Raw genomic sequence first — 23739 nt, 5'->3', positions numbered from 1 at the left:
TCCTGCCAACCTAGCAGTTCGAAAGCACGTCCAAGTGCAAGTAGATAAATAGGTACCGCTCTGGTGGGAAGGTAAATGGCGTTTCCATGCGCTGCTCTGGTTCGCCAGAAGTGGCTTAGTCATGCTGGCCACATGACCCAGAAGCTGTACGCCGGCTCCCTTGGCCAATAAAGCGAGATGAGCACCGCAACCCCAGAGTCAGCCACGACTGGACCTAATGGTCAGGGGTCCCTTTACCTTTACTTCTCCACCCAGACATAAGTATAAAAATGCATATATTGTTGAGAGCAAAGCAACAATGCTTGCTTGCACTGTTACCTGACCCAGTGTAGGTGCGGATAGACAGAAAGGCAACCTGTTCTTCCTCCTCACAGATTCCTTCCCTTTTACCAACTGCTTGTTGGTAGAGTGGATCACTTCCTCTCAGGCTTAACTCGCAAGGCAGCAGAGGTTTAGGATCTCCTAGATAGCCTACCTTCCCAGGTTGATGAGCTCCATCTGCCCCTCACTTCCCTCTACACCAGCCATTTTCAACCTGTGGGTCCCCAGATGTTGCTGAACTACAACTCCCATCACCCCTAGCTAGCAAGGCCAGAGCTCAGGGATGATGGGAGTAGTAGTCCAACAACATCTGGGGACCCACAGGTTGAGAACCGCTGCTCTACACCATATGCAGAAACTGCCTTCTTGACCATTGCACCCACCGTTGGTCTTGTCTGCTCACCTGGCTTAGCCAGCCAGTCAAAGGCGTTTCCCGGGGTGTGGCCGCTGCCACATGCTACATGCTGACAACTTCTAGGAGCCCCAGGTGAGAGGTGAGTGCAGGGTGGGGACCCCAGAAGGAGCATGATGTGCCCCCGACCAGAGCTAATAGCCCTCCCCTAACACCCCATACACTCCAAATTGTTTATATATAATGTTTCAGGAGCTCCTCCTACACTCAAGTAGGACCCTGGCAGAGACACATGCCCAACTGGCATGTTCCCTCCCTCCTGGTCGATCGTTCAGGAGCTTCAAAAGCTTTCTTCTGCCCGAACATCACAGCGACTGATGCCAACCGACACCGGCACACTTAGGGATCCACAGAGTTTGCGCATCATGCGTAACAGACCTCAGCAACTCAGCATTTTGGCTAATCTACTTTATTTACATATAAACACACACAGAGCACTGCAACATGGCTCCCTCTCTCTCTAGCATCAGACAGCAAAGAGAAAAAGAACAAAGGACAATAGTCCCACTTCGCAGAACACAGTAACACAAACATCCTGTCTCCTTCACTTCCCACTCTGTGGAGTCAAAACATACACTGTCATGTGATAGACAACAATCCCATGACTGCAATCACGGGAGCAGGAATTCTAACATAATGTGTGTATAAGGAGAAATGTGCCGTAAAAAAAGAAATCTGTTGCGATACAGACATTGAAAATAGGAGAAACCAAAATGGGCAGATTCATCTATCCCTATCCCTAACTACTTATGATATCCAATGAAACTTTGCACTGGCTTTGCAGGAACACCAGACCACTTTGCCACATGGCAAACCACTTTGCTAGATTTTTAGGTCTACTGTTGAGAGGGTGAAAGTAAAAAAATTGCATTCTGCAAAATGGGGGGGTACACACACAGTTTGCACACAAATCCCCCAAAATTTGGCAGTTTATAAGTTTGACCCAACCTTTGTCTGAACCAGGGAAAGGGGTGGAGCTTCATGCTCCAACACTGGGGTGGGGAGAGCAGGCGGGGCAGGGCTGGTGCACATCCCGGGGCGTGGCTTGCAGCCCTCAGGGGTGTGGCACGTGTGCTGGGGGCGTGGCATGCAGCCTGCAGGGGCGGGGTGCCCAGTGCAGGTGGGGTGGCAGCCACGATGGTACCCCACCGGGATCGTGCTGCCGGGGGCAGTGAGCTCCCTCCATACTCCTCTTCCTCTGCCAATGACCAAGGGAAGCCAACATGCTACCCTCCAGAAATGATAAGGCTATGAGTCCCATCGTTCCTGCCCACTGAGCATCCTGGCTGAGGCTGATGGGAGTTGTAGTCCAGCGGCAGCTGCAGGCTGCCATGTTAGCTACATTAAGTAGACAGGGGGTTCTGCTCTGTCTGTGCTGCCTATGGATTGCCTTCGCCTCTCACTTGGCAGGAGCCTGGCCTGCAAACAGCCAGTTGGCAGCTGAACCGATCGAGCTTCCCAGGGTCCCTTTAACCAGCACCTACTATAAAGGGAGGTCCTTGTTTACAAACCTGAATGCTCTGATGGTAGTGAGGCCTTCCGCCGTCTCTGAAAAGTGGCAGAGGAGAGGCAGCTGCGTGCTGTCATCAAGTTCCTGGAGGTCCCTGTCACCAGTCGAAAGAAGGTGTGTAAATAGCGAAGAACAGATTGAATAGAATCATAGAATCATAGAATCATAGAGTTGGAAGAGACCACAAGGGCCATCGAGTCCAACCCCCTGCCAAGCAGGAAACACCATCAGAGCACTCCTGACATATGGTTGTCAAGCCTCGGCTTAAAGACCTCCAAAGAAGGAGACTCCACCACACTCCTTGGCAGCAAATTCCACTGTCGAACAGCTCTTACTGTCAGGAAGTTCTTCCTAATGTTTAGGTGGAATCTTCTTTCTTGTAGTTTGGATCCATTGCTCCGTGTCCGCTTCTCTGGAGCGAACACGGAGCAATGAGCAGCAGCAAATGGCAAACAACCTCACTCTTTTAAAGCAGGAACCCTGTTTCAACCTGAGGGCCACAATTTGTCCTGGGCAACCTCCCAGGGGGGACAAACCAAGGGTGCATATGCCCCAAAATGGGTGTGGCCAGACACAGGCCACTCCCCATTCAGGAAAGAGAGATGCTTCCATTAAAGGACACCTACCAACTGGGTAAAGTCACTAGACTTTCTCAACCTGTGGATCCCCAGATGTTGTTGGACTACAACTCCCATCTTCCCTATCTAGCAAGGCCAGAGCTCAGGGATGATGGGAGTTGTAGTCCAACAACATCTGGGGGTCCACAGGTTGAGAACCACTGCATTAGAGGGTCACATAGAGCAGGGTCAGTGAATTATGTGGCCGGAAAGGGGATGTGCTGGTCTGGGCAGGATCCTGATGGTTGGGTAGAGAGGTCCAGAGGGCCACATTGGTCCTGTGGTTTTCCACCATTGATTTAAAACTTGCTTTTGCTTAATTGGCGGCAGCTACAAGCATCGGAATTATAATGGAAAACATCAATAGCTATGGACTTAGGCTATATTTGGGGTGGTTGTTTGTTTTTGTTTTAAACTTACTTGGATGCAACTCTGAAGTATTTCTGGATGAAATAGAAGGCTATCCCCAGGGGCACGAGAGCGACCACGAACCACGGCGTGGCATACGAAATTATTCCGATGGCAGACAGGCAGAGCAACGTGGACCGCGAGAGGGACTCCAAGGTCGGGGGGATGTGCTGCACCAAAGATAATTTGCAAGCGTTAGATTAGGCCAACATCCACTAAAGTTTATCCACAACAATTTATTCACTGTTTTATTTATAGCATTCTTCCTTCATAGAACTTGAGGTAGCCTGCTTCTTCATCTCTTTTGACCGTACCAATGCCTTCCAAGGCAGCATAAAATACAGCTGCAAGATTTCACTACGCTCTTCTAACACTGGCCAGACACAGACCTCGTTAGCTACCTTCTGGCGTCTTCAGATTTGGGGACAAAAGACTGGATAGCACACTTGGTTAGAGTGTGGTACTGACAAACGCCAAGGCTGTAGGCTTGGATCCTGATAAAAGACAGGTGCATATTCTTGCATTGCAGGGAGTTGAACTAGGTCAGCCTTTCTCAACCTGTGGGTCCCCAGATGTTGTTGAACTACAACTCCCATCACCCTTAGCTAGCAAGGCCAGAACTCAGGGATTATGGGAGTCATAGTCCAACAACATCTGGGGACCCACAGTTTGAGAACCACTGAACTAGGTGGTCCTCAGGGTACCTTCCAACTCTATGATTCTATGAGAAAACTCTTACTGCATGCACTTCCATTTTCACTATCCTCCTGTTTTCACCCCCTATTTCTCTGGCAGCAAGTCCCACAGGTAATAGCTGCAGTGAGAAGTTCCCTCATCAGGAAATACCTTGCACAGCTGTGGGTGCTTGCTGTCACTGCCCATCAGCTGAGCCCCACTTTGATAGCTTGCAGATGAGGTCTGAACACAGACCTGTGAATGGACTTGGAAGGGGTTTGCTGCAACGGTCCGCTTTGAACTTTTGACAAATGCCAGTTGTCTCTCGTCCCACATATTTTGGCCCGTGGGGGTGGGGGAATAAAGGCTCTGGACCACCTGACGAGATCAATGAGCTTACCTGATCAATGATATTTGTGTCGGCAGAAAAGCGGTTGAGAATCAGCCCCAAGGGTGTTGTGTCAAAGAATCTATCAGATGGCAAAAATATATAAACGAGGAAGAAGAAGAAGAAGAAGAAGAAGAAGAAGAAGAAGAAGAAGAAGAAGAAGAAGAAGAAAAAGAAGAAGAAGAAGAAGAAGAAGAGATCAGTGCTTATATTCTGCTTCCTGAATTAATCCCACATAAAGTACTAGGTGATCCAAGCTGGACTCTCTGGCAACAGAACTCAAGGCACCTTGACCCAAATACCATCATGGCAGCTTTGAGGCTGAGGGTGCTTAGGGCCTGATCTCCACTGAGCTGCAATGCCACCTACGTAATGGCGAGAGTGGGTACTGCAGCCCATCAGCCCAGCCAGACCAGGTGACTTGAGGAGCCAATAGGAGCCTGCCTGGCTCTATAAAATTACTGCTCCAGGCGCAGCTCTTCAATCTGAGCAAGAACCTTTTTGTGAGGAGTTGCCGAAAAGCCTCACCTCTTTAGCAACTTGATCACAAGCCTCACACAAGCCCTATGTTATCTGCCTATGGGTCCTAAAGGTGACTCGTTTCATTTTCACTGCACCTGATTGGTCCAAGGATGATCTTGTTGAGGAGATCGTGGTGAAGGTTCTTAGCTGCTGTCAGGCCCATCCATTCAACAGTCAAAGATGTGACCAGGCAAAGGACAATCCCTGCGCCACTAAGGATGCTGAACACAGCCACGTAACAAGTCTATTAAAACAAGGGCAGGAAGAAGAAGAAGAAGAGTTTGGATTTGATATCCCGCTTTATTACTACCCGAAGGAGTCTCAAAGCGGCTAACATTCTCCTTTCCCTTCCTCCCCCACAACAAACACTCTGTGAGGTGAGTGAGGCTGAGCGACTTCAGAGAAGTGTGACTGGCCCAAGGTCACCCAGCAGCTGCATGTGGAGGAGCGGGGAAGCGAACCCGGTTCACCAGATTATGAGACTACCGCTCTTAACCACTACACCACACTGGAAGAAGACAGGTTTCTCATCCTGAGAAGTAGGGTATGCATTGAAGTAGAGCATGCAATTTGGTATGCACTGAAGGCGGAATCTATCAAATGCGCACTTTCCAAAACAATATGTCGACTGAAATTTTGAAATTCACAACGATGAATTTTTCGATGTAGTACATCAGTCAAACACAATTTGCAAAAAAAGCATAAATTGGGGGGAAATTGCTTGCAAAAATGTGCACATTATTCAAAACTGCATATAAACATGTTTTATAGTTGAAATAATACAATAACACTATCATTATAAATTTGCACTAAAATCCTCATGAATTTTCAGGAAAGTTTGTTTAAAACTAATAATGTGCAAAATGCAGAGACATGAAGTTAAGACTTAATTTTCCTTTGATTATGAAGCACCCTCAAAGACATGCTTAGTTTTGCGGTGCAGTCCAGCTGGTGGGTCATAGTTCCAAAGACTTCTGTTTTAGGACTCTGTGCACTTCCTATTCAAATTAACTGAATGTTTTTATAGCACTTTGGGGGAAAGAACGAAGTTTTCTGGTCTCCTGTGTGCGCCTGTGGGAATACGGCTGAGATACAAAGCTAGATCACAATATTACTGCTGAAATTACCTTAGAAGGAATGTCTCTAAGCAGTGGGGTAATACAAGGGCACAAAACAGGACTGACATACCGGTCAAGCAGTGAGCCCCAAGTGTCTCATTTGCTCCAGGGATGGGGAGCCTTAGTTCTAGGGGCTGAATGTAGCACTGTGTTTTTCTATCTCGCCCTCAGGACTCTCCGTAGGCTGTAACCTCTCATCAAACATACGCCTTCTCCACAAAATGCTTTGTGCATCCATGTCTAATCTTGCCCCCTTTCTAAAATGTATTTATTGGTATGTGTTTATCTTTTTGTAAATCTACAAAGGACAAAAATAAAATAAAACGGGGATTATGGGGTTTTCTGAAGACGGTAGAGGGCGTGTGTGCTGTGCCCATTGGTGGGGAAAATGCTCTACGGGTGGGGAGAGGGACAAAAATGGGGTGCCAATTGGGGGGGAGCGAGAAATGTCCCTATTTTCATCTCAGGAATTTTGGAGGGTATGCCTCCTTCCAAATTTGGGAAAGCACTAACTAGGCTGGTTGAAGAAGGGTGGGGGACTCTTGGACCCTGTCAGGGCCCTCATGCCCCGTTCCCAAAGCCAAGGGCCTCCTTACCCAGCCTTCAGGCCATGCGTTGGACCACCCTGCAGGTTGTTTATCTGTTTATCAAACCATAAACCTGTTTATCAACCCTAAACCGCTTTAACCTCTGCATGTCGGCCTACCTTTCTGGCCGGCTCCTCTGTGGAACACAATGCCTTGCCGTTGTTAGTCATCGATGTCCACTGTGCCAGCCAGTAATCAATTGCAACGATGACCGAATGCTTCAGCAGTTTTGAGAAGATCATCAGGGAGAGTAAGAGAAACCCTCCCGAGGTGAGGTACTGCCAGCAGGTTTTCCAGGGCAAGTTTGTCCTAAGTCTCATGACGGTTGACATGTTGTCATCGTCTTCCTCCTCCTCCTCTTCCTCTGCTAGGTCACAAATTTAACTTAGTCAGTTCATCTGGCGTGTGTGTCTCAGCTGCAAGCAGGGGCGGTCCACATTGTATGTGAACAGACCTGATTCACACCTCCTGGACTAAATACATGGATGAGATTGTGACTGCTCTTCAGGTTTTGCACTTCCCTGAATTTTATGACTGGGAAAAGTACCCAAAATGTGTAATAAATAAATAAATTACACATTTTAGGGTAGAATAAATTTAGAAACAAAGACACCAAAATAAGTATTTAAAAATGTATTTTGTGAACAAACGCATAATTAAAAACGTATTTTCATGAAGTTATATGTGTGTGTGTAAAAATAACAGATTTATATTAATCATATTCTTTATTGCTGTTGTTTCAACCATCCCAGCATCAACCAAAATATATCTTTACATTAAAATATACCAGAAATAGTAATGTACAAAAGGTTAAAAGAAGAAAAGAATATTAGAATACATAAGGTTAATGGAACTAATACATTTCAATCATCCAACTAAAATTTTGCAGTTCACTCAATTTCAAATTTCTCAGCTTTTGGGCAGCCAAAAATCTCACATATCTGTCAAAAATGTGCCAAAACCAGACAACGAATATGTTGTTTTCACTTGATCATGACCATCAGGTGTCTTACTTAACAAATTCAGAATGAACTTTGCCCTTGGTTCGGAATGCAAAGAGCAGTATAAAAATATTTTACTGCTCAAGCACCATATATACAGAGAAGCTGTTCTACTGATATATTGCTATAACGTCCCTCTAAATATAGTTACAGGTAGGTAGCCGTGTTGGTCTGCTGTAGTCGAAACAAAATAAAAAAAATCTTTCCAGTAGCACCTTAGAGACCAACTAAGTTTGTTATTGGTATGAGCTTTTGTGTGCATGCACACTTCTTCAGATACACTGAAACATCTAAATATGGTGAAGGCATAGTCTGGAATCGCAAAGCCAGAAATGCTTTTCTAAACAAACTAACTGATAAATTATGTGGATAATGCTCAACTCCATGTGTTAATTTAAGGAAACACAAACGTGGAGAGAAAAATTATTCATTGAATTAATTCATTGAATTCTTCTCTCTCTCTCCCTCTTTAAGCAAAGGATCAATCAATCAGCCAATACAGGGTATATCATTACCTTCATCTTCATCTTCCAGCTGAGCTTTCGATTCTCTTGGGTACATAGCTCTTCGGAGAGTCTTCCTTTCCAGGGTGGTCTGGTCAGCTTCCATATCCTACAATCAAGGTTTCAAAAATGAAACTTCTGCAAGGACTACTTAGGTGAGACGTAGGAAGCTTCAGGTTTGGGAACCAAATGCAACTTTCCAGGCCTTTCTAACCTCACCAGACTAGGTTCACTGCCCCTGGTGCTTTTAAGTGCTTTTGGCTGGTTAGAATGTCCCCTTGAAATGGGATAACCATAGAACTGAAGGGTTGGAAGGGACTCCAATGATCATCTAGTCAAACCCTCTTACTTGGAGACTGGATCTGCTGCCCCTGTGGATCTGCCACCTGAGGTGGACATCTTACCTTGCCTTTTGGTTGGGCCAACCCTGGCCAGAACAATAGAGAACAGAATGGACAGCGGTGAGGGGTAGTTGTTCCCCAAGAATTGGAGCGAATAAATAACATTTCCATGAACAAGGAATGCTGTGTATTCTGACTATCTGGTGTGCAGCTAGCAGCTAACTCTGGTGCTAAGTGCACTTTAGACTGGTTTTCTGTAGACTCCAATCCTTTGTGAAATGTGGTAGCCAAGAATGGACAAAACACATCAACCGATCATCCGTTGACGAATTCCTGAAGTGGCATTCTGGGTAGAAATGCGTTCATGTGTGAAGCAAGCACAAAAGCCACGTTTGAATGGCAAAAGAGGAAAGGAATTCTGCTCCCCTTTAAGGAAACACCACCTGATAGGTCAATAAAAAGGTAGAGGACCCCTGACAGTTAAGTCCAGTCGCAAACGACTCTGGGGTTGCAGCGCTCACCTCGCTTTACAAGCTGATGTTTGTCCACAGACAGTTTTTCCGGGTCATGTCCAAGCCGCTTCTGGCAAAACCAGAGCAGCACACGGAAACACTGTTTACCTTCCCACCAGAGCAGTACCTATTTATCTACTTGCATTTTTGGTATGTTTTCGAACTGCTAGGTTGGCAGGAGCTGGGACCGAGCAACGGGAGCTCACCCCTTCGCGGGGATTCGAACCGCCAACCTTCTGATCGGCAAGCCCTAGGCTCAGTGGTTTAGACCACAGCGCCACCCGTGTCAATATGGTGTGCCAAATATGGATCCACAGCTTGTCTTGAATGGAGCTCTGCTGTTTGCGTTACCTTTTCCAGTTCCTGGTCTTGGCGATTCATCAGCGTTTTCCAGTGTTCGTAGAGTTCGACATCTTTAGTTTGGATGTCCTTCAGGGTCCCTTCTCTAAGCACGGTGCCATCCTTCATGGCAATGATCTGAGGAGAAAGAGAAGGAAGGGGCAAGGGCCATAGCTCAGTTGGCAAAGCAAATCCTTTACGTGCAGATAGTCACGGGTTCAAATTCTGGCTTCTCCAGGTAGGTCTGGGAGAGACTCCTGCCTGAAACCCTGGAGAGTCACTGCCGGCCAGTGTCGACACTACTGACCTAGAAGGACCAATGGTCTGACTCATTATAAGGCAGCTTTCTAGGTTCCTAATGATGTGCTACTTTGGAAATTCAACATTTCCCACTTCCCTAATCTTAAGATAACCACATTTCTGTATTAATTTGAGTTTTGCTTTTTAAAAAAATCCTTGTGAAAAACTGTCTGCACATTGGTGTGCATTTCTCCTAATACAGTGGTGCCTCGCAAGACGAAAAGAATCCGTTCCACGAGTCTCTTTGTCTAGCGGTTTTTTCATCTTGCGAAGCAACCCTATTAGCGGTTTAGCGGATTAGCGCTATTAGCGGTTTAGCCGCTATTAAAGGCTTAAGGGATTAGCGGATTAGCTGCTAAAAGGCTATTAGCAGCTTAGCGCCTTAGAAAAAGGGGGTGGGGAGCGGAAAAAAATCTAAAGAATCGCAAGACATTTTCGTCTTGCGAAGCAAGCCCATAGAGAAATTCGTCCTGCGAAGCGCATTGAAAAACGGAAAACCCTTTCGTCTAGCGGGTTTTCCATCTTGCGAGGCATTCGTCTTGTGGGGCACCACTGTGCACACACGTTATATGCAGATTTCTCTAATATGCATATTTTGCAAGTCGTGTCCCCTAATGTAATGCCTTTTTTTTTTTTTTTGCACGGATACATGCATTTTTATCCGTTCTTTCCTATCAGTTCCCTATTTTGGGTGGGGGTGGAGAACTGCCCTGCAAAATTTGGAGATGCATGAATATCAAGGGATGCCTGCTTTTCAGTTTGTACATTGTTTCAGGAAAGGTGAATTAGCCCAGGGCATATTTTCACTGCACTTCTTCCCCACCTCTCAGCAACATATATAATTTGGTCCTTCAGCAAGTTTCCTATTAGACCCATTCAGAGCCTTAGCACAAAATCAGATATACAGAAAACAGCATCTGGAAAACAAATTGCGTGCTTCCTGCCCCATCTGGACTGTGCTATCAGTGCTGACCTTGATGACCCGGCAATTGCTCTGTGATTCCAGACTACCAGGAGATTAGCATGGTCTGCTCATGGGTTACGTGCGGGGACTGGATGTGCTAAATCAGCACACTAGAGCCCTGAGATGACACGGCCTGAAACCAGCATCGTTTCTCTTCTCTTAACCAGTTATCTGAGCAGGAGGAGCTCTCCAACCCTGAAAACTTTAAGTGAAGCCAGTGTGGTTCATTGGTTACGAGCGTCAGACTAGGACCTAAGTGACCAGAGTTCGAACCGACATTCAGTCATGAAGCTTTACTGGGCGACCTTGGACCAGCCATTGCCTCTCAGCCAAAGCTACCTCACAGGGGTATTGTGGGGATTATATGAGATGGGGGAGAACCACACATGCTACCTTGAACTCCTTGAAGGAAAAAGTGGGGTATAACTGCAGTAAACAAATAAGGATGAATTCCAAGCGTCAGACATGCATTCATAAGATTGGTTGATCAAGGTGGTTAGATTGGTCTCAACTAGGGCCAGGGCCTTTTCAGTACTGGCCCCGACTTGGTGGAAGGCTCTGTCACAAGAGACTAGGGCCCTGCGGGAATTGACATCTTTCCGCGGGGCCTGCAAGACAGAGCTGTTCTGCCTGGTCTTTGGTTTGGACTCAGTCTGACCCTTATGTTTCCCTCCCCTTATGGTCTTGATTTATCGAATTTGCTGCCAAGGAGTGTGGTGGAGTCTCCTCCTTTGGAGATCTTTAAGCAGAGGCTTGACAACCATATGTCAGGAGTGCTCTGATGGTGTTTCCTGCTTGGCAGGGGGTTGGACTCGATGGGCCTTGTGGTCTATTCCAACTCTATGATTCTATGATTCTATGACTATTTTAAAATGAGGCTGCATTTAAAATTGCATTTTAACCTGTATTTTAAATTGCCCCCCCCCCCTTATTATGTTTTTACTGTGATTTTATTGGTGTTAGCCGCCCTGAGTCCGGCTCTGGCCGGGGAGGGCGGGGTATAAATAATTTATTATTTATTATTATTATTATGCTCAAACTATGGAACTCACTCCCCTGGGAGGCAGTGATGACCAACTCGTGGGTGGCTTTAAAAGAGGATTAGACAAATTCACGGAGGAGAGAGCTATCAATGGTTACTAGCGATGATGGTTATTTTCTACCTCCACAGTTGGAGGCAGCAATGCTTCTGAATACCACTCGCTGGAAACCATATTCTGCTTCCTGGTTTCCCCCAAGTTGGCCACTGGGAGAACAGGTGACCAGATGGGCCATTGGCCTAATTCAGCAGAGCTATTCTTGTATTCTTAGTTTGATACGTAAGAAAATCCGGCAATGTTTGGACTATGCAGAATTGGACAAAATGACAGGAAGGATTCGAAACCTGGGGGACCAGAGATTTACAGAAGATTGGAAGAAGTATATTAATTATTTGAAGAGCAACTGTAATCAACAAATTACGCTAGTGGGACTACAAGAAGTTTTGTAAGGAGAAATATACGAAGTGTTACCAAGTAGGAAAAGATAGAGATATTGGTTATGAGTTTGAAATGCAATAGGGGAAATAAGAAATGCATACTGAGAGACTAGATTGGAAAATTTTCAGACAGGATTGATGGAAGTCAAAAAAAAATTGAATAAGATGTAACAGTATGTTTAATTACTGTTGAAAATGATATGTTAAAAAAACTAATAAAAATTTATATATATATATAAAAGAAAATTTGGCAATTTTTTTTTGGAAAGTCCACGACGCCTACCCAATCCGCGTGTGGCAGGTACTGCAATTTATGAGTCACCAATACAAGGGTCCTTTTGTCATCCTTAAGAAACTTCAGGATGCCTTCTTGCATCAGGTGATCACTCAGGTGAATGTCCAAGGCAGAAAATGGGTCATCCTGGAATTAAATATATGAAAAGAGGGCATTTTCAAACCAGGCTAAAGCATAATACCTGCAGGTTTTGCTATCCCAACACATTGTGCTCTCGGGGAAATCATTTGGGTTTTGTTTTTTTTAAAATAATATTTATTAGAGGTTTAATAGTTACAGGAAGAAAAGGAAAAATAAAATAAAATAATTAACAGACAATACATCAAAAATAAAAAGAAAGACAAAAAAATACATCAAAACAACAAGAAAAACAAAAACATTTAAAAACACATCCAATATTTCCATATCTTTACCTTTCATTTACTTGTTTCATCGACCTCCTCACACCTCCCTTTAGGCAAATGTTCACATACCAAGTCAACGATTTCCATTGATTCCTATGGGGAAATTTCTACTACGTTCCCGACCGCAGAATTTTGAATACCAAATGATGGGGAAACATGGGGAAACGATCTGAAACCTTTCAAAAGGTAAATGGGGAGGGGGGCCTCTCTTATTTGTCTAATCCCTCCCATCTCCCTCCCTGGTTTCTGGCAAAATGGCTGCCGTGGACCAGCAAAACACCAAAAATAAGGCTTGTCAAAGGTTGATTCAAAACAAACAAATAAACAAAACAGTACTGCATGAATGTCCAGCTGTTTGGATATGTGAATCTGTGGTGTGTATAGCATGCTTATACACTCCTTGTGAATTTTCACACAAAAGGCATTTGGATAGCACAACCAAAAATTCTAAACAAAAATAAAAACCAAACAGAATTAAAACTGAAGAAGGATGAAAAAAGCCTTACCAGGAACACAATGTTGGTGTTTTGGTAGAGAGCCCGAGCGACACAGATTCGTTGGCGTTGACCTCCGCTCAAGTTAATTCCCTAATGGGTACAATAGGCCATGCAAAATTATTTCTCTTGAGTAAGTACCAATGACATCTGATTTTCCAAAGCCTTAAAATAACCAGTTTCTAAAATTAACCCCTCACCCACAAAAACGCCTTCAAATTTATGTAATGAAGTGTTATATTAAATATTAGGGCTGTTGATTGCCAAACCTAGATGACAACTAAGATAGAAAGTGCATCTCAGAAACCAAATAGGGAAGAAAGTGTCCCAAAATTATTTGTAAGCTGCAAATGCCCTCTTTTATGAAGGCAGATAACAGAATGTTTTTATTAAGTGGACCTGATCAAAATAAAGCCAACATCCATACAGGTAAAATCTCATAACAGAAAAATAAATTAAAGTGGATTGTAATACATAAAAGATATAAAGTATCAGGAATGTTTAAAACAAGTCTAAAATAAGATATCAAACTTGATACCTTAAAATATGAAAGTTAAAAGTGAGTTAAAATAATTGACAACAACAATGCCAGATTGTTTATGCTATTGTTATTAAAATTATAGATTAATAATGATAATGTATGAGAACAGCAACCAGGCAAGGATAGGTTCAACCTGGGGAGATTTCCTTTCTGTGTTTTTGCAGCCAGAAGGTAAATCTAAGCCACAGTCACTGTTAATAATTTGTTTGAATCTGTCCAGAGGTAGGCCAGATAGCATTCAGAAGTCCTACCTGGAAATTTTGAGACAAAAGAAGTCACCAATCTGATTCGGTTCTCTGAATAGAAATTACAGGCAAAAAGCACATGAGCCAAAGGTTGTATATGTAAACAGTTAAGGGGTACCCTCAAACTGTCCAATCCAGCGGAGGTCAAGCAATTAAACCTAGCTTTAGTGAAAACCCAAAACAGTATTTGAGAATAGTTAAATTCTCCAAGTATCTAGCATGACTTCCTGTAGCTTTCCCAAAGCAAGGAAGGATTGGACTCTGATTAATAAAATACACACGAGGCGTGACCAGCAAGACTCTGGGAGGAGGTGCCAATAATAATCCTGTCCACCCCTTGGCCCAGGTTGTTTTATTCACAAAAGAACTTTTTACACAGTGTTCGTAAGAACCAATCAGATTTCCTCTGAGCATTTCAAAAAAACCCACATGGGACAAAGTTCAAGTTAAAACTACAAAGAAACTATTTCCTCCTTGAGCATGCATAGTAGTCCAGAGTAAATAAAATAGGAATAAAGGAGGAATGTTTTTAGGAAAACCCCAGAAGTCATAAACAGGAATAAATAAGAAAGGAAGGATGGCAGTATTTACCATCTCCTTGTGAACTCTCTTCCTGGCCCTTAATATCTATCTAAAGATTAGGTAAAGGTAAAGGTACCCCTGCCTGTACGGGCCAGTCGTGTCCGACTCTAGGGTTGCGTGCTCATCTCGCTCTAGAGGTCGTGAGCTGGCGCCGTCCGAAAACACTTCCGGGTCACGTGGCCAGCGTGAGGAAGCTGCAGCTGGCGAGCCAGCACCAGCGCAGCACACGGAAACGCCGTTTACCTTCCCACTATAAAGTGGTACCTATTTATCTACTTGCACTTAAGAGTGCTTTCAAACTGCTAGGTGGGCAGGAGCTGGGACCGAATGACGGGAGCTCACCCCGCCACGGGGATTCGAACCGCCGACCATAGGATTGACAAGTCCTAGGCACTGAGGTTTTACCCACAGTGCCACCCGCGTCCCTTTTATCTAAAGATTAAACTACATCAAAGCTACCTTCTAGCTTTATGACCCAGAATGCCTGGTGAAGCAACTGGCCTGTGCATTTAGAATGCTTATACATGCCTGTCAGGCAGAGAAATAGGACATAGATGCAGAGGCATGGATTGATCAGAAATCATAACAAAATGGCTCAAACCCAGTCAGCGCAATGCTGACACAAATGGCTTGCTCCATATTTTTTTTAAATTCCTCCTAGCGATCCCACCTGATCACTACAGCTTCCTGACATCGGGGCAAAGAAAAAACCCAGATAGATTTAGAGGCAGGAAACCATTCAGGCAAAGGGCACAGAATACCAAATATCAATGCCCTTAATTCAGAAAGCAATAGCAGATTTCACCTGACAATTGCCCTGGTTAGGCCAAGGGGTTTACGGAAAAACTTAGAAATTGTAATTTGTTGATCAGGCTTTTAAGGTTTTGAATGTCATCAAGAGCACCTGCCAGTGAACGTTTCCTCAGGTAAAGACCTCAGACAGGGCCACCCCTATCATTTGGCAAAGTGAGGCAGCAAAATATGGGTGTCCTGAAAAGGCAGCTGGTTACTTAATACATTATTGTAATTGTTTTTACTGCCAAGGATTAGGAAAGGCATGTGTGGGGCTTCCTCCTGCCTCATTTGCCAAAATAACTTGGCTGGCCTTGGATAATAATGCACTTGGGCTTGAGCCCAGGGGAGAGGGGTGCCATTTGCTGCTCTGCCTCAGGCAACAACATTTCTTGGGCCAGCCTTTGCCCTGGTGAGACAAAGAAATCATGCCCCAATAACTGACAGGGGGATGCTTCTGGATTGCTGAGTGTTGCGGGCACTGAGGCTGCTTCTGCTGAAAACCAGCTTGTGCCGATGTCATTACTAACAGCAGCTGCGATCTTGGATCCACTTGGACAGAGAGCATAAGCGCAAGTTCCTCATGCTTTGTTTACCCTTTCTCCAATTTCGGTCTGGTCTCCAAATGGCAATAGATCGATGTCAGGCTGCAGAGAACATGCATCTGTGACAGCTTTGTACCTGTTGAAGGAATAGAAGAAACTTGATGCGCACAAAAGGATCTCTGGGCAGGGCCAGTGCAAAGACAGGAAGCTGATTTGAACTAAGTTACACCATTGCGTCCATCGAGCTTGATACTATCTGTGCTGAATGACTGCAGTTCTTCAGGATTTTAGGCAAGATCTCTCCCAGCTGTACCTGAACCTGCTGGCAACTGAACCTGGGGTCTTCTGTATGCAGATTATTTCCTCTTCCACTGAACGATGAGGCAATGAGGGAAAGTTTATGGTCACAGCTTGACAGACACTAGCAGAGCTAATAGCAATTTTTTTCATCTTGTTTTCATGGCTTGTGCTTGACTGCAGGCTGGACTTAGGTCTGGCTTTTACTCCTAGGCAAAGAAGCTTCCAGACTGTCGTCAGGTGATTGACACAGGTGAGTGACTCTGGGGTTTGTGTGCAAATCAGGAGCTGGTCCATTGCCTGGATCCAGTTCCCCACTCTTTGCAATATAATAATAATAATAATTTATTATTTGTACCTCACACATCTGGCTGGGCTTCCCCAGCCAATCTGGGAGGCTTCCACAAAGACCAAAAATACACTAATATGTCATACATTAAAAACTTCCCTGAACAGGGCTGCCTTAAGATGTCTTCTGAATGTCAGGTAGTTGTTTATCTCTTTGACATCTGATGGAAGGGCGTTCCACAGGGCGGGTGCCACTACCGAGAAGGCCCTCTGCCTGGTTCCCTGTAGCTTTGCTTCTCACAATGAGGGAACCGCCAGAAGGCCCTGGCACTGGACCTCAGCATCCGGGCAGAACAATGGGGGTGGAGATGCTCCTTCAGGTATACTGGGCCGAGGCAAAGGTTCAAATTACGGGTTCTCTCTGTAGATGCATGATCTCAACATCACAATTTGTGAGACAACAGGGAAGACTGGGCTGGAGGTGGGTGGGAGGGATATCTTATTTGCTCGTGTTAGTCATTTTATACACAGCTTTATTGTGGTCCATAGACCCAAAATACACAGTACAACAATAGTATATAGTCATTTCAGTGGCACTGGGATGGGAAGATTTCCTGATGCATTGCACCCATCCTCGAAATTAGCAGTTGCCATTCTCCAACTAAAAATCCCCATTTGCTCTTCCATCTTCCTTACCTGAGCAAAGAGCAGGAAGAAGTGCGGCTGTTAGAAGCCTTATTCCCTTACCTCTGTTTATTAAATGGGCTGCCAAAGGTGATGTTTTCCTCCACCGTAGCATTGAGGAGCCAGGGCTTCTGGGCTGCATAAGCCACAGAGTATCGGTTCCTGGTGGGAGAGGTGAGTGCGTTAGGAGCAGTGGGCAGGCAGAGCTTCTCCCGCACATGGTTTATAGCAAATTGGTAAGAGACAAATGCAAGAGAAAAGCAGATGTTATAACAAGAGTGAAAGGAGGGGAAGGTTTTTTTCCAGGAGAAGGTTATGTTAAAGGAGCACCCATTCCCTGCCACTGCTTTTTCTTCCCATGATTAACTCCAAGTAAAAATGTGTGCCACATGTGCCCTATTTACACTCACACATTCTGACACTAGGCTCTCCAATGGTCATATGCCCAATCAATGTGTCCTTTACAAGCAGGGTCCAGTATGATTTCAAATTGGGAGACAATGTGTTGAGATTCCTGCATTGCAGGAGGTTGGAGGAGATGGGATCTCTTCCAACTCTGCATGTGATGGCCTGGGATTCAGACTCAGAGGCTGAACCTGAGGAATCTCAGCCTGCACAGGAGTCCCCGCCTCCAGAACCAGCTGAGCCGGGGCTGGGGCCTGAGCCTGAAGGGTCCTCACCTGCTCTGGATCCTCAGGTGCAGGCACCAGCTGAGTCTGCTCTGGCCTCTGAGGTGATGGAGGACCCATTGCCTGCAGGTGCTCCACTCTCGGCCCCATCAGGGGAAGAGGAGGTTGCCTCTGGGTCCGGTAACCCTCCAGCCTCTCCTGAGCTGCAGAAGCTCAGGGCAGAGAGGTGGAGGGAACTAAGTTCCCGCAGGAGGAGTGCTCGCCTCCAGGCCAGGAGAGGTGAGTCACCTGTGGACCGGGGCCGCCCTATGCCTCAGGGCAGATAAAAGCCAGTCAGCCCCAGTCCCAGGTTGCGGGAGCAATGTTGTTGGTAGCCTGTTCCTGCCTGCATCCTGTCCTGCTCTTCTGCCAGAGTTCCTGACTCCTCCCGACTCCCCGCCTTGGACCCAGCTACAGCTTTGACGGCCAGCCTCCACACCGCACCATCGACCTCGGACTGGATTCGGACCTCGCCTCTCGGTTAGACCCCAGGATCCGCACACTGCAGTTCTATGATTCTATCAAGTTGAACTCCAGCTGCATAGATTCCACCATCTAAGCATAGACATCAGGTTCCGTAGAATTGCACATATTTTGGAGCATGCACAGGAGGCTAGTCAAAGACAGAAGCTCTCGATGGTGCCTTTGCAACCTCTAGCCATTGGTGGCCACTTCTGCGTTGGCCTTAGCAGACACCTAAGCGAGATAACTGCCAAAAGAAAGCTGAGCATGCTGGGCTGCAGAAGAGCAATGCAAAACTGAGAGGGCGGGATGCCTTGCTCGAATGGCTGGTTGGAACCATGAACAAGAACTCTCTTGTTAGGAGGGAGAATATACTGCAACATTTTGTTGCAGGTCCCACCTGTAACATTAATGTTCCATCCTTCTACGGTGATAGCTCTCAAGGCTCTGTAAACAGGATTCCCAGGTGGTAAATAAGGTAAAGGTAAATGACCCCTGGATGGTTAAATCCACTCAAAGGTGACTATTGGGTGCGGCACTCATCTCGCTTTTCAGGCCGAGGGAACCGGCGTTTATCCACAGACAGCTTTCTAGGTCATGTGGCCAGCATGGCTAAACCACTTCTGGTGCAACAGAACACCGTGACGGAAGCCAGAGTGCACAAAAACGCTGTTTACCTTCCCGCCGCAGCAGTATCTATTTATCTACTTCCACTGGTGTGCTTTTCAACTGCTAAGTTGGCAGGAGCTGGGACAGAGCAATGGGAGCTCACCCCGTTGCAAGGATCAGCAAGCCCAAGAAGCTCAGTGGTTTCGACCACAGCGCCACCCACATCCCTATTCCTAGGTGACCTCCTACTGAGATATGGATCAGTCCCAGACCTCTTTTGCTTCAACAAAACTGCAGCATCAAGTGCTTTCAAACCATGCCCTGCAGCCTATGTACAACCTTTCCTTCCAGGTACGTACTGAAGAGGAAGATCAGCATGGTTTGCAAGCTGCCTTTTGGATTAGCTTATCAACCATTATTGACCTCATGGATCAGGGACAGTCAATGTTGTGCCCTCCATATGTTGTTGGACTACACTGTAGTCGCTGACCAACAGCCTTAGGCAGCATAGCCAAAAGTCAGAGATGATGGGATTTGTAGTCCACCAACATCTGGAGGGAACCCCTGATAAGCTTCAAAGGAACCCAAGATGGTGCAAATGGCAGTTTGGAAAACTCCTGGTGCATCATAGCATTTAATGATGAGCATATAATAGTCTTTAATATTTGACAGTATTTAACAGCTGGCATGCATTTTTTAAAAAATCTGTCAGGATTTGATAGATAACATGCATTGGTATTAGTATCTGCCAGCATTCTAATAAGATGCATGCAATAGAGATTAGTATTTGACATTTGACAACTTAGGAGATTTCCTCTCCGGTCAAAATCAATACTATCAAATTAAGTCACTGTGTCTACAGCATTTGAATGTCGCAGTTAAAATGCCACATTCAAAATGCAACTACAGAGTCAAATCTTGAATTCAAAATTCCTCATTCAAAATATGTATAACTACTATGGGGAACGCACAGCATTTAAAAAAAATTTTTTGCCGGCATTTGTTTCTTTTTAAAAGTGCTGCTACGTTCCATCACAACAGGTTTTCCACAAGTTCCACCTGCAGTTTGATAAAAGAGATATGGGTGCTGTGAAATACTGAGTGTTAGTTAGAAGCATTTAATGTAAACTTAGCAAGTTTCCACATTACAGGAGTTTAGAAGGCACAAGAATGTGTTGGGCGCTGTTAATTTCCCTGAAGTTATCAGGTATCTGATAACACAGTGGTTCCCAATTGCTGCCACAAGAACTACCAGCAGAAGCGGACATGAAAATTCATCTTAGTTCATAGTGAATGTCTGTGCAATCCTATGCAGGTCTACTCAGAAGCAAGTCCAATGGAGTTCAATGGAACTTACTTTCTGGTCAGTTGATTATAGGGTTGCTGCCTGATTCACTGAAACTTGGGAATGAAACTCGAAGAATCATGAAAGGTTGTTTATGTGAAGAAGGATAAGGAAGAGAGGGCTGGTTTGTTCCTCTATCACATGAAGTCACTGGTTCTTGGAGGGTCTTAACTTTTCCAAACTGGGTCTTAAAATTTCTTGCGGCTCATATTCGGATATTTACTCGACCAGGACATTAAACCCACCCCACCACCCAAAAAGAGATTGGGAACCACTGCATTGGAGAAGTTTGCTAGTTAATATTCTCTAGCAAAGTGTTGTAACTGGGGTAAGGAAACAAGGCGTTGGTTGTAGAAAAGGGAGGGATTCAAAAAGAAGAAGATTCAAGAATAATACCTCCGGCTTGCTTCAAAAGAAGACTCACTTTCATATACACTGCAAGTTATGGTAAACAGTATTTTAGTGGTAGTTGGTGAAAAGATAACAGCAACGAGGTGAGCAAATTTCACATACTTGGGAGAAATATTTGAAAGCAATAAATCAAACTCCTGATGCTGAAGAATAGGGGGGAAGACATTTGCATCTGCTACAGATATCAGAACAGCACTCAGCTGCAACTGTAACAAGATACTGATAGAAATTCTGACCAATTTTGCACAGTTTCCATTCTGGAGCCCCCATCAGCAACTAGTACAATTAAATCCAACATGGTACACACTGGGGAAGCATTTACATCCCCCCCCCCCCCGTGTGTGTAAGCTCCAATAGTGGCTGCAAAAGGTAAAGGTAAAGGGACCCCAGACCATTAGGTCGAGTCGTGGCCGACTCTGGGGTTGCAGCGCTCATCTCACTTTACTGGCCGAGGGAGCTGGCGTACAGCTTCCGGGTCATGTGGCCAGCATGACTAAGCCGCTTCTGGCAAACCAGAGCAGCGCACAGAAACACTGTTTGCCTTCCAGCCAGAGCGGTACCTATTTATCTACTTGCACTTTGACGTGCTTTCAAACTGCTAGGTTGGCAGGAGCAGGGACCGAGCAATGGCAGCTCACCCCGTCGCGGGGATTCGAACTGCCAACCTTCTGATCAGCAAGTCCTAGGCTGTGTGGTTTAACCCACAGCACCACCCGCATCCCAATAGTGGCTGTAATTAATAATAATAATAATAATAATAATAATAATAATAATAATAATAATTGCATCTCATGGGATTTGAGATATTTGACCCACCATGGGATGTCATAAAAAGTCCTTCAGGGTCCCATACACTCAATTCATCTTTATTGAGATCTCAAAAAGAGATCTCACTCATATGAGATCCTAAGGACTCTTAACTTTTTGTAGGATCTCCAGGTCTGGGTCAGTATCCCTCATAATAGGCAAACCTCTCTCACTCTTTGAAGATTGCTGACCAAGAGGAGAAGGGGCTCCTTGCAAGGGTTGCAGGAGACAAATGCAGGATACTTCCAGACTACTTTTTTTGGGTGGGATTCAATCACATGCTGGCAAATTCAAGTCATGCAATTACAGTTGCTTGAGAAGGTCTTGACCAACAAACCCGCTTCCCTAAAAGCTCAGGCTTTTTGCAGTAAGGAAAATGCAATGGAAAGTGTGGGGTGGCATTTGCTTTGTGCAACACCATATAAAGGTAAAGGTACCCCTGCCCGTACAGGCCAGTCTTGACAGACTCTAGGGTTGTGCGCTTATCTCACTCTAGAGGCCGGGAGCCAGCGCTGTCCGCAGACACTTCCGGGTCACGTGGTCAGCGTGACGAAGCTGCTCTGGCGAACCGGCACCAGAGCAGCACACGGAAATGCCGTTTACCTTCCCGCTATAAAGCGGTACCTATTTAGCTACTTGCACTTAAGGGTGCTTTCGAACTGCTAGGGGGCAGGAGCTGGGACCGAACGACGGGAGCTCACCCCGCCACAGGGATTCGACCCGCCGACCATGCAATCGGCAAGTCCTAGGCGCTGAGGTTTTACCCACAGCGCCACCCACATCCCTTAACACCATATAACCTCCCCACAAACAAAGCAGAATGAACGCTCATTAAATCGCCAGCATTGTCTAATCTCCCTGCAAGCAAATCGAGTTGAGTGCTCAATAAAAAGGTCATATGGAAGCAGCCTAAATTTCTATGCAACCCTGCAATTCTTTATTTCTGTGGTCCTATAACTCCAAATGCTCTTTGGTTTCTTTATGAACACAACAAACTTTTGTTACGCCCAACTGTGAATTTAGTTTTCTGGCGTGCTTATTTCAGAGTCCCACATCATAGCTTTGAACACCTGTTGGGAGGAAAAAAACCTTTTCCAGTAAGACGTAGTCTCCCTCCCCAATTTCTTATCCTCCCCCCCCGACCCCAAATTCCTTAAATGACATGTAAACAGCATATTCATGCAAATGACAATGGTGCTAAGTATGGCTTCACAGCTTAATATTAATGAAGGTCAATGCTTCACTGCAACAAGCAATGGGTTGGGCAGGCTAAAATCACACCTGGTAGATGGAAACACATATAAGAAGGAGAAAGCGTCATTATTAATTAATTCACGACTGCATGGATATGGACTTTAAAAAAACACATCCCAAGAGCATGAGGCAAAGGTTTAGAACAAAGGGAAAAGGAACATCAGCTGAAGCGAAAGACATATACAGTCGTACCTTGGAATCCATTCTGGAAGTCCGTTCGACTTCCAAAATGTTCAAAAACCAAAGTGCGGCTTCTGATTGGTTACAGGAAGCTCCTGCAGCCAATCGGAAGCCACGGAAGCCCCGCCAGATATTTGGCTTCCAAAAATAGTTCACAAACTGGAACACTCACTTCTGGGTTTGCAGCGTTCGGGACCCAAAACGTTTGAGAACTAAGCTGTTCGAAAACCAAGGTACGACTGTATATATACACACATTAACTGAATCCTGCTAACCTCAGGGTCATGTTTCTAGAGTATTAGCTGGCTGAGTAACTTGGCATCCCATGCTCAAATGAAGGAGTGAATTTTCATCAGAAGGTGGGGAGTTTTCTCTCAGAAAGGCAGAGATTCTTTCTTGCTCGGTTAGCCATTTCCCCATTCAGCAGAACAGGTTCATAAATTTGGGGGTTTTGTGGATGCCACAAGTTCCTGCAGACACAGGGGCACTGAGGTACACACAAAGCTGCTCACTCTGTTGAGGTGATGGGAAAAGTCCTCTGTACCAGAACACAGGCCGTAAGTCAGAAAGCCACTGGGTGACAGAGTGGGCTCTTAATATCGACCACACCAACCCTTCCTGATAGGACAGATGTGGTGTGGAAGATGCAGCAGGATACGACCTTCTTGCGTTGCTCAGAAGATGGAGACCATGGAGGAGAACATCTATGGTGCAACTTCTATTCATAACAGGGCTGCTCCCTCTAGAATAGTGGTTCTCAACCTGTGGGTCCCCAGATGTTGTTGGACTACAACTCCCATCATTCCTAGCCAGCATGACCAGTGGTCAGGGATGATGGGAG

General features: G+C 45.4%; 1 protein-coding gene across 15 annotated transcripts in view; it reads right to left on the bottom strand.

Annotated features, from left to right (window-relative positions):
- The window catches only part of ABCC9 (ATP binding cassette subfamily C member 9), a 91724-nt gene that overhangs the window by 29175 nt on the left and 38810 nt on the right, over nucleotides 1-23739 (bottom strand). For 6 of the 15 annotated variants that reach the window (XM_083401746.1, XM_083401735.1, XM_083401742.1 and 3 more), the window contains 12 exons: nucleotides 20643-20681; nucleotides 17226-17324; nucleotides 15945-16029; nucleotides 13201-13281; nucleotides 12279-12416; nucleotides 9267-9392; nucleotides 8075-8171; nucleotides 6678-6925; nucleotides 4949-5097; nucleotides 4344-4413; nucleotides 3281-3438; nucleotides 2245-2337 (listed from right to left, as the gene is read on the bottom strand). In XM_083401746.1, the coding sequence (XP_083257872.1) occupies nucleotides 2245-2337; nucleotides 3281-3438; nucleotides 4344-4413; nucleotides 4949-5097; nucleotides 6678-6925; nucleotides 8075-8171; nucleotides 9267-9392; nucleotides 12279-12416; nucleotides 13201-13281; nucleotides 15945-16029; nucleotides 17226-17324; nucleotides 20643-20681 (1383 nt within the window). The remainder of the gene's footprint in view (nucleotides 1-2244; nucleotides 2338-3280; nucleotides 3439-4343; nucleotides 4414-4948; nucleotides 5098-6677; nucleotides 6926-8074; nucleotides 8172-9266; nucleotides 9393-12278; nucleotides 12417-13200; nucleotides 13282-15944; nucleotides 16030-17225; nucleotides 17325-20642; nucleotides 20682-23739) is intronic. The other 9 variants (XM_083401743.1, XM_083401744.1, XM_083401748.1 and 6 more) reach the window with 3 other exon arrangements.

The sequence above is a fragment of the Podarcis tiliguerta genome (genome assembly GCF_965153285.1).
Source record: "Podarcis tiliguerta genome assembly, chromosome: 10".
Taxonomy (NCBI): domain Eukaryota; kingdom Metazoa; phylum Chordata; class Lepidosauria; order Squamata; family Lacertidae; genus Podarcis; species Podarcis tiliguerta.
Note: the sequence above shows the minus strand (reverse complement) of the source record. Positions and strands in the feature narration are given on the sequence as shown.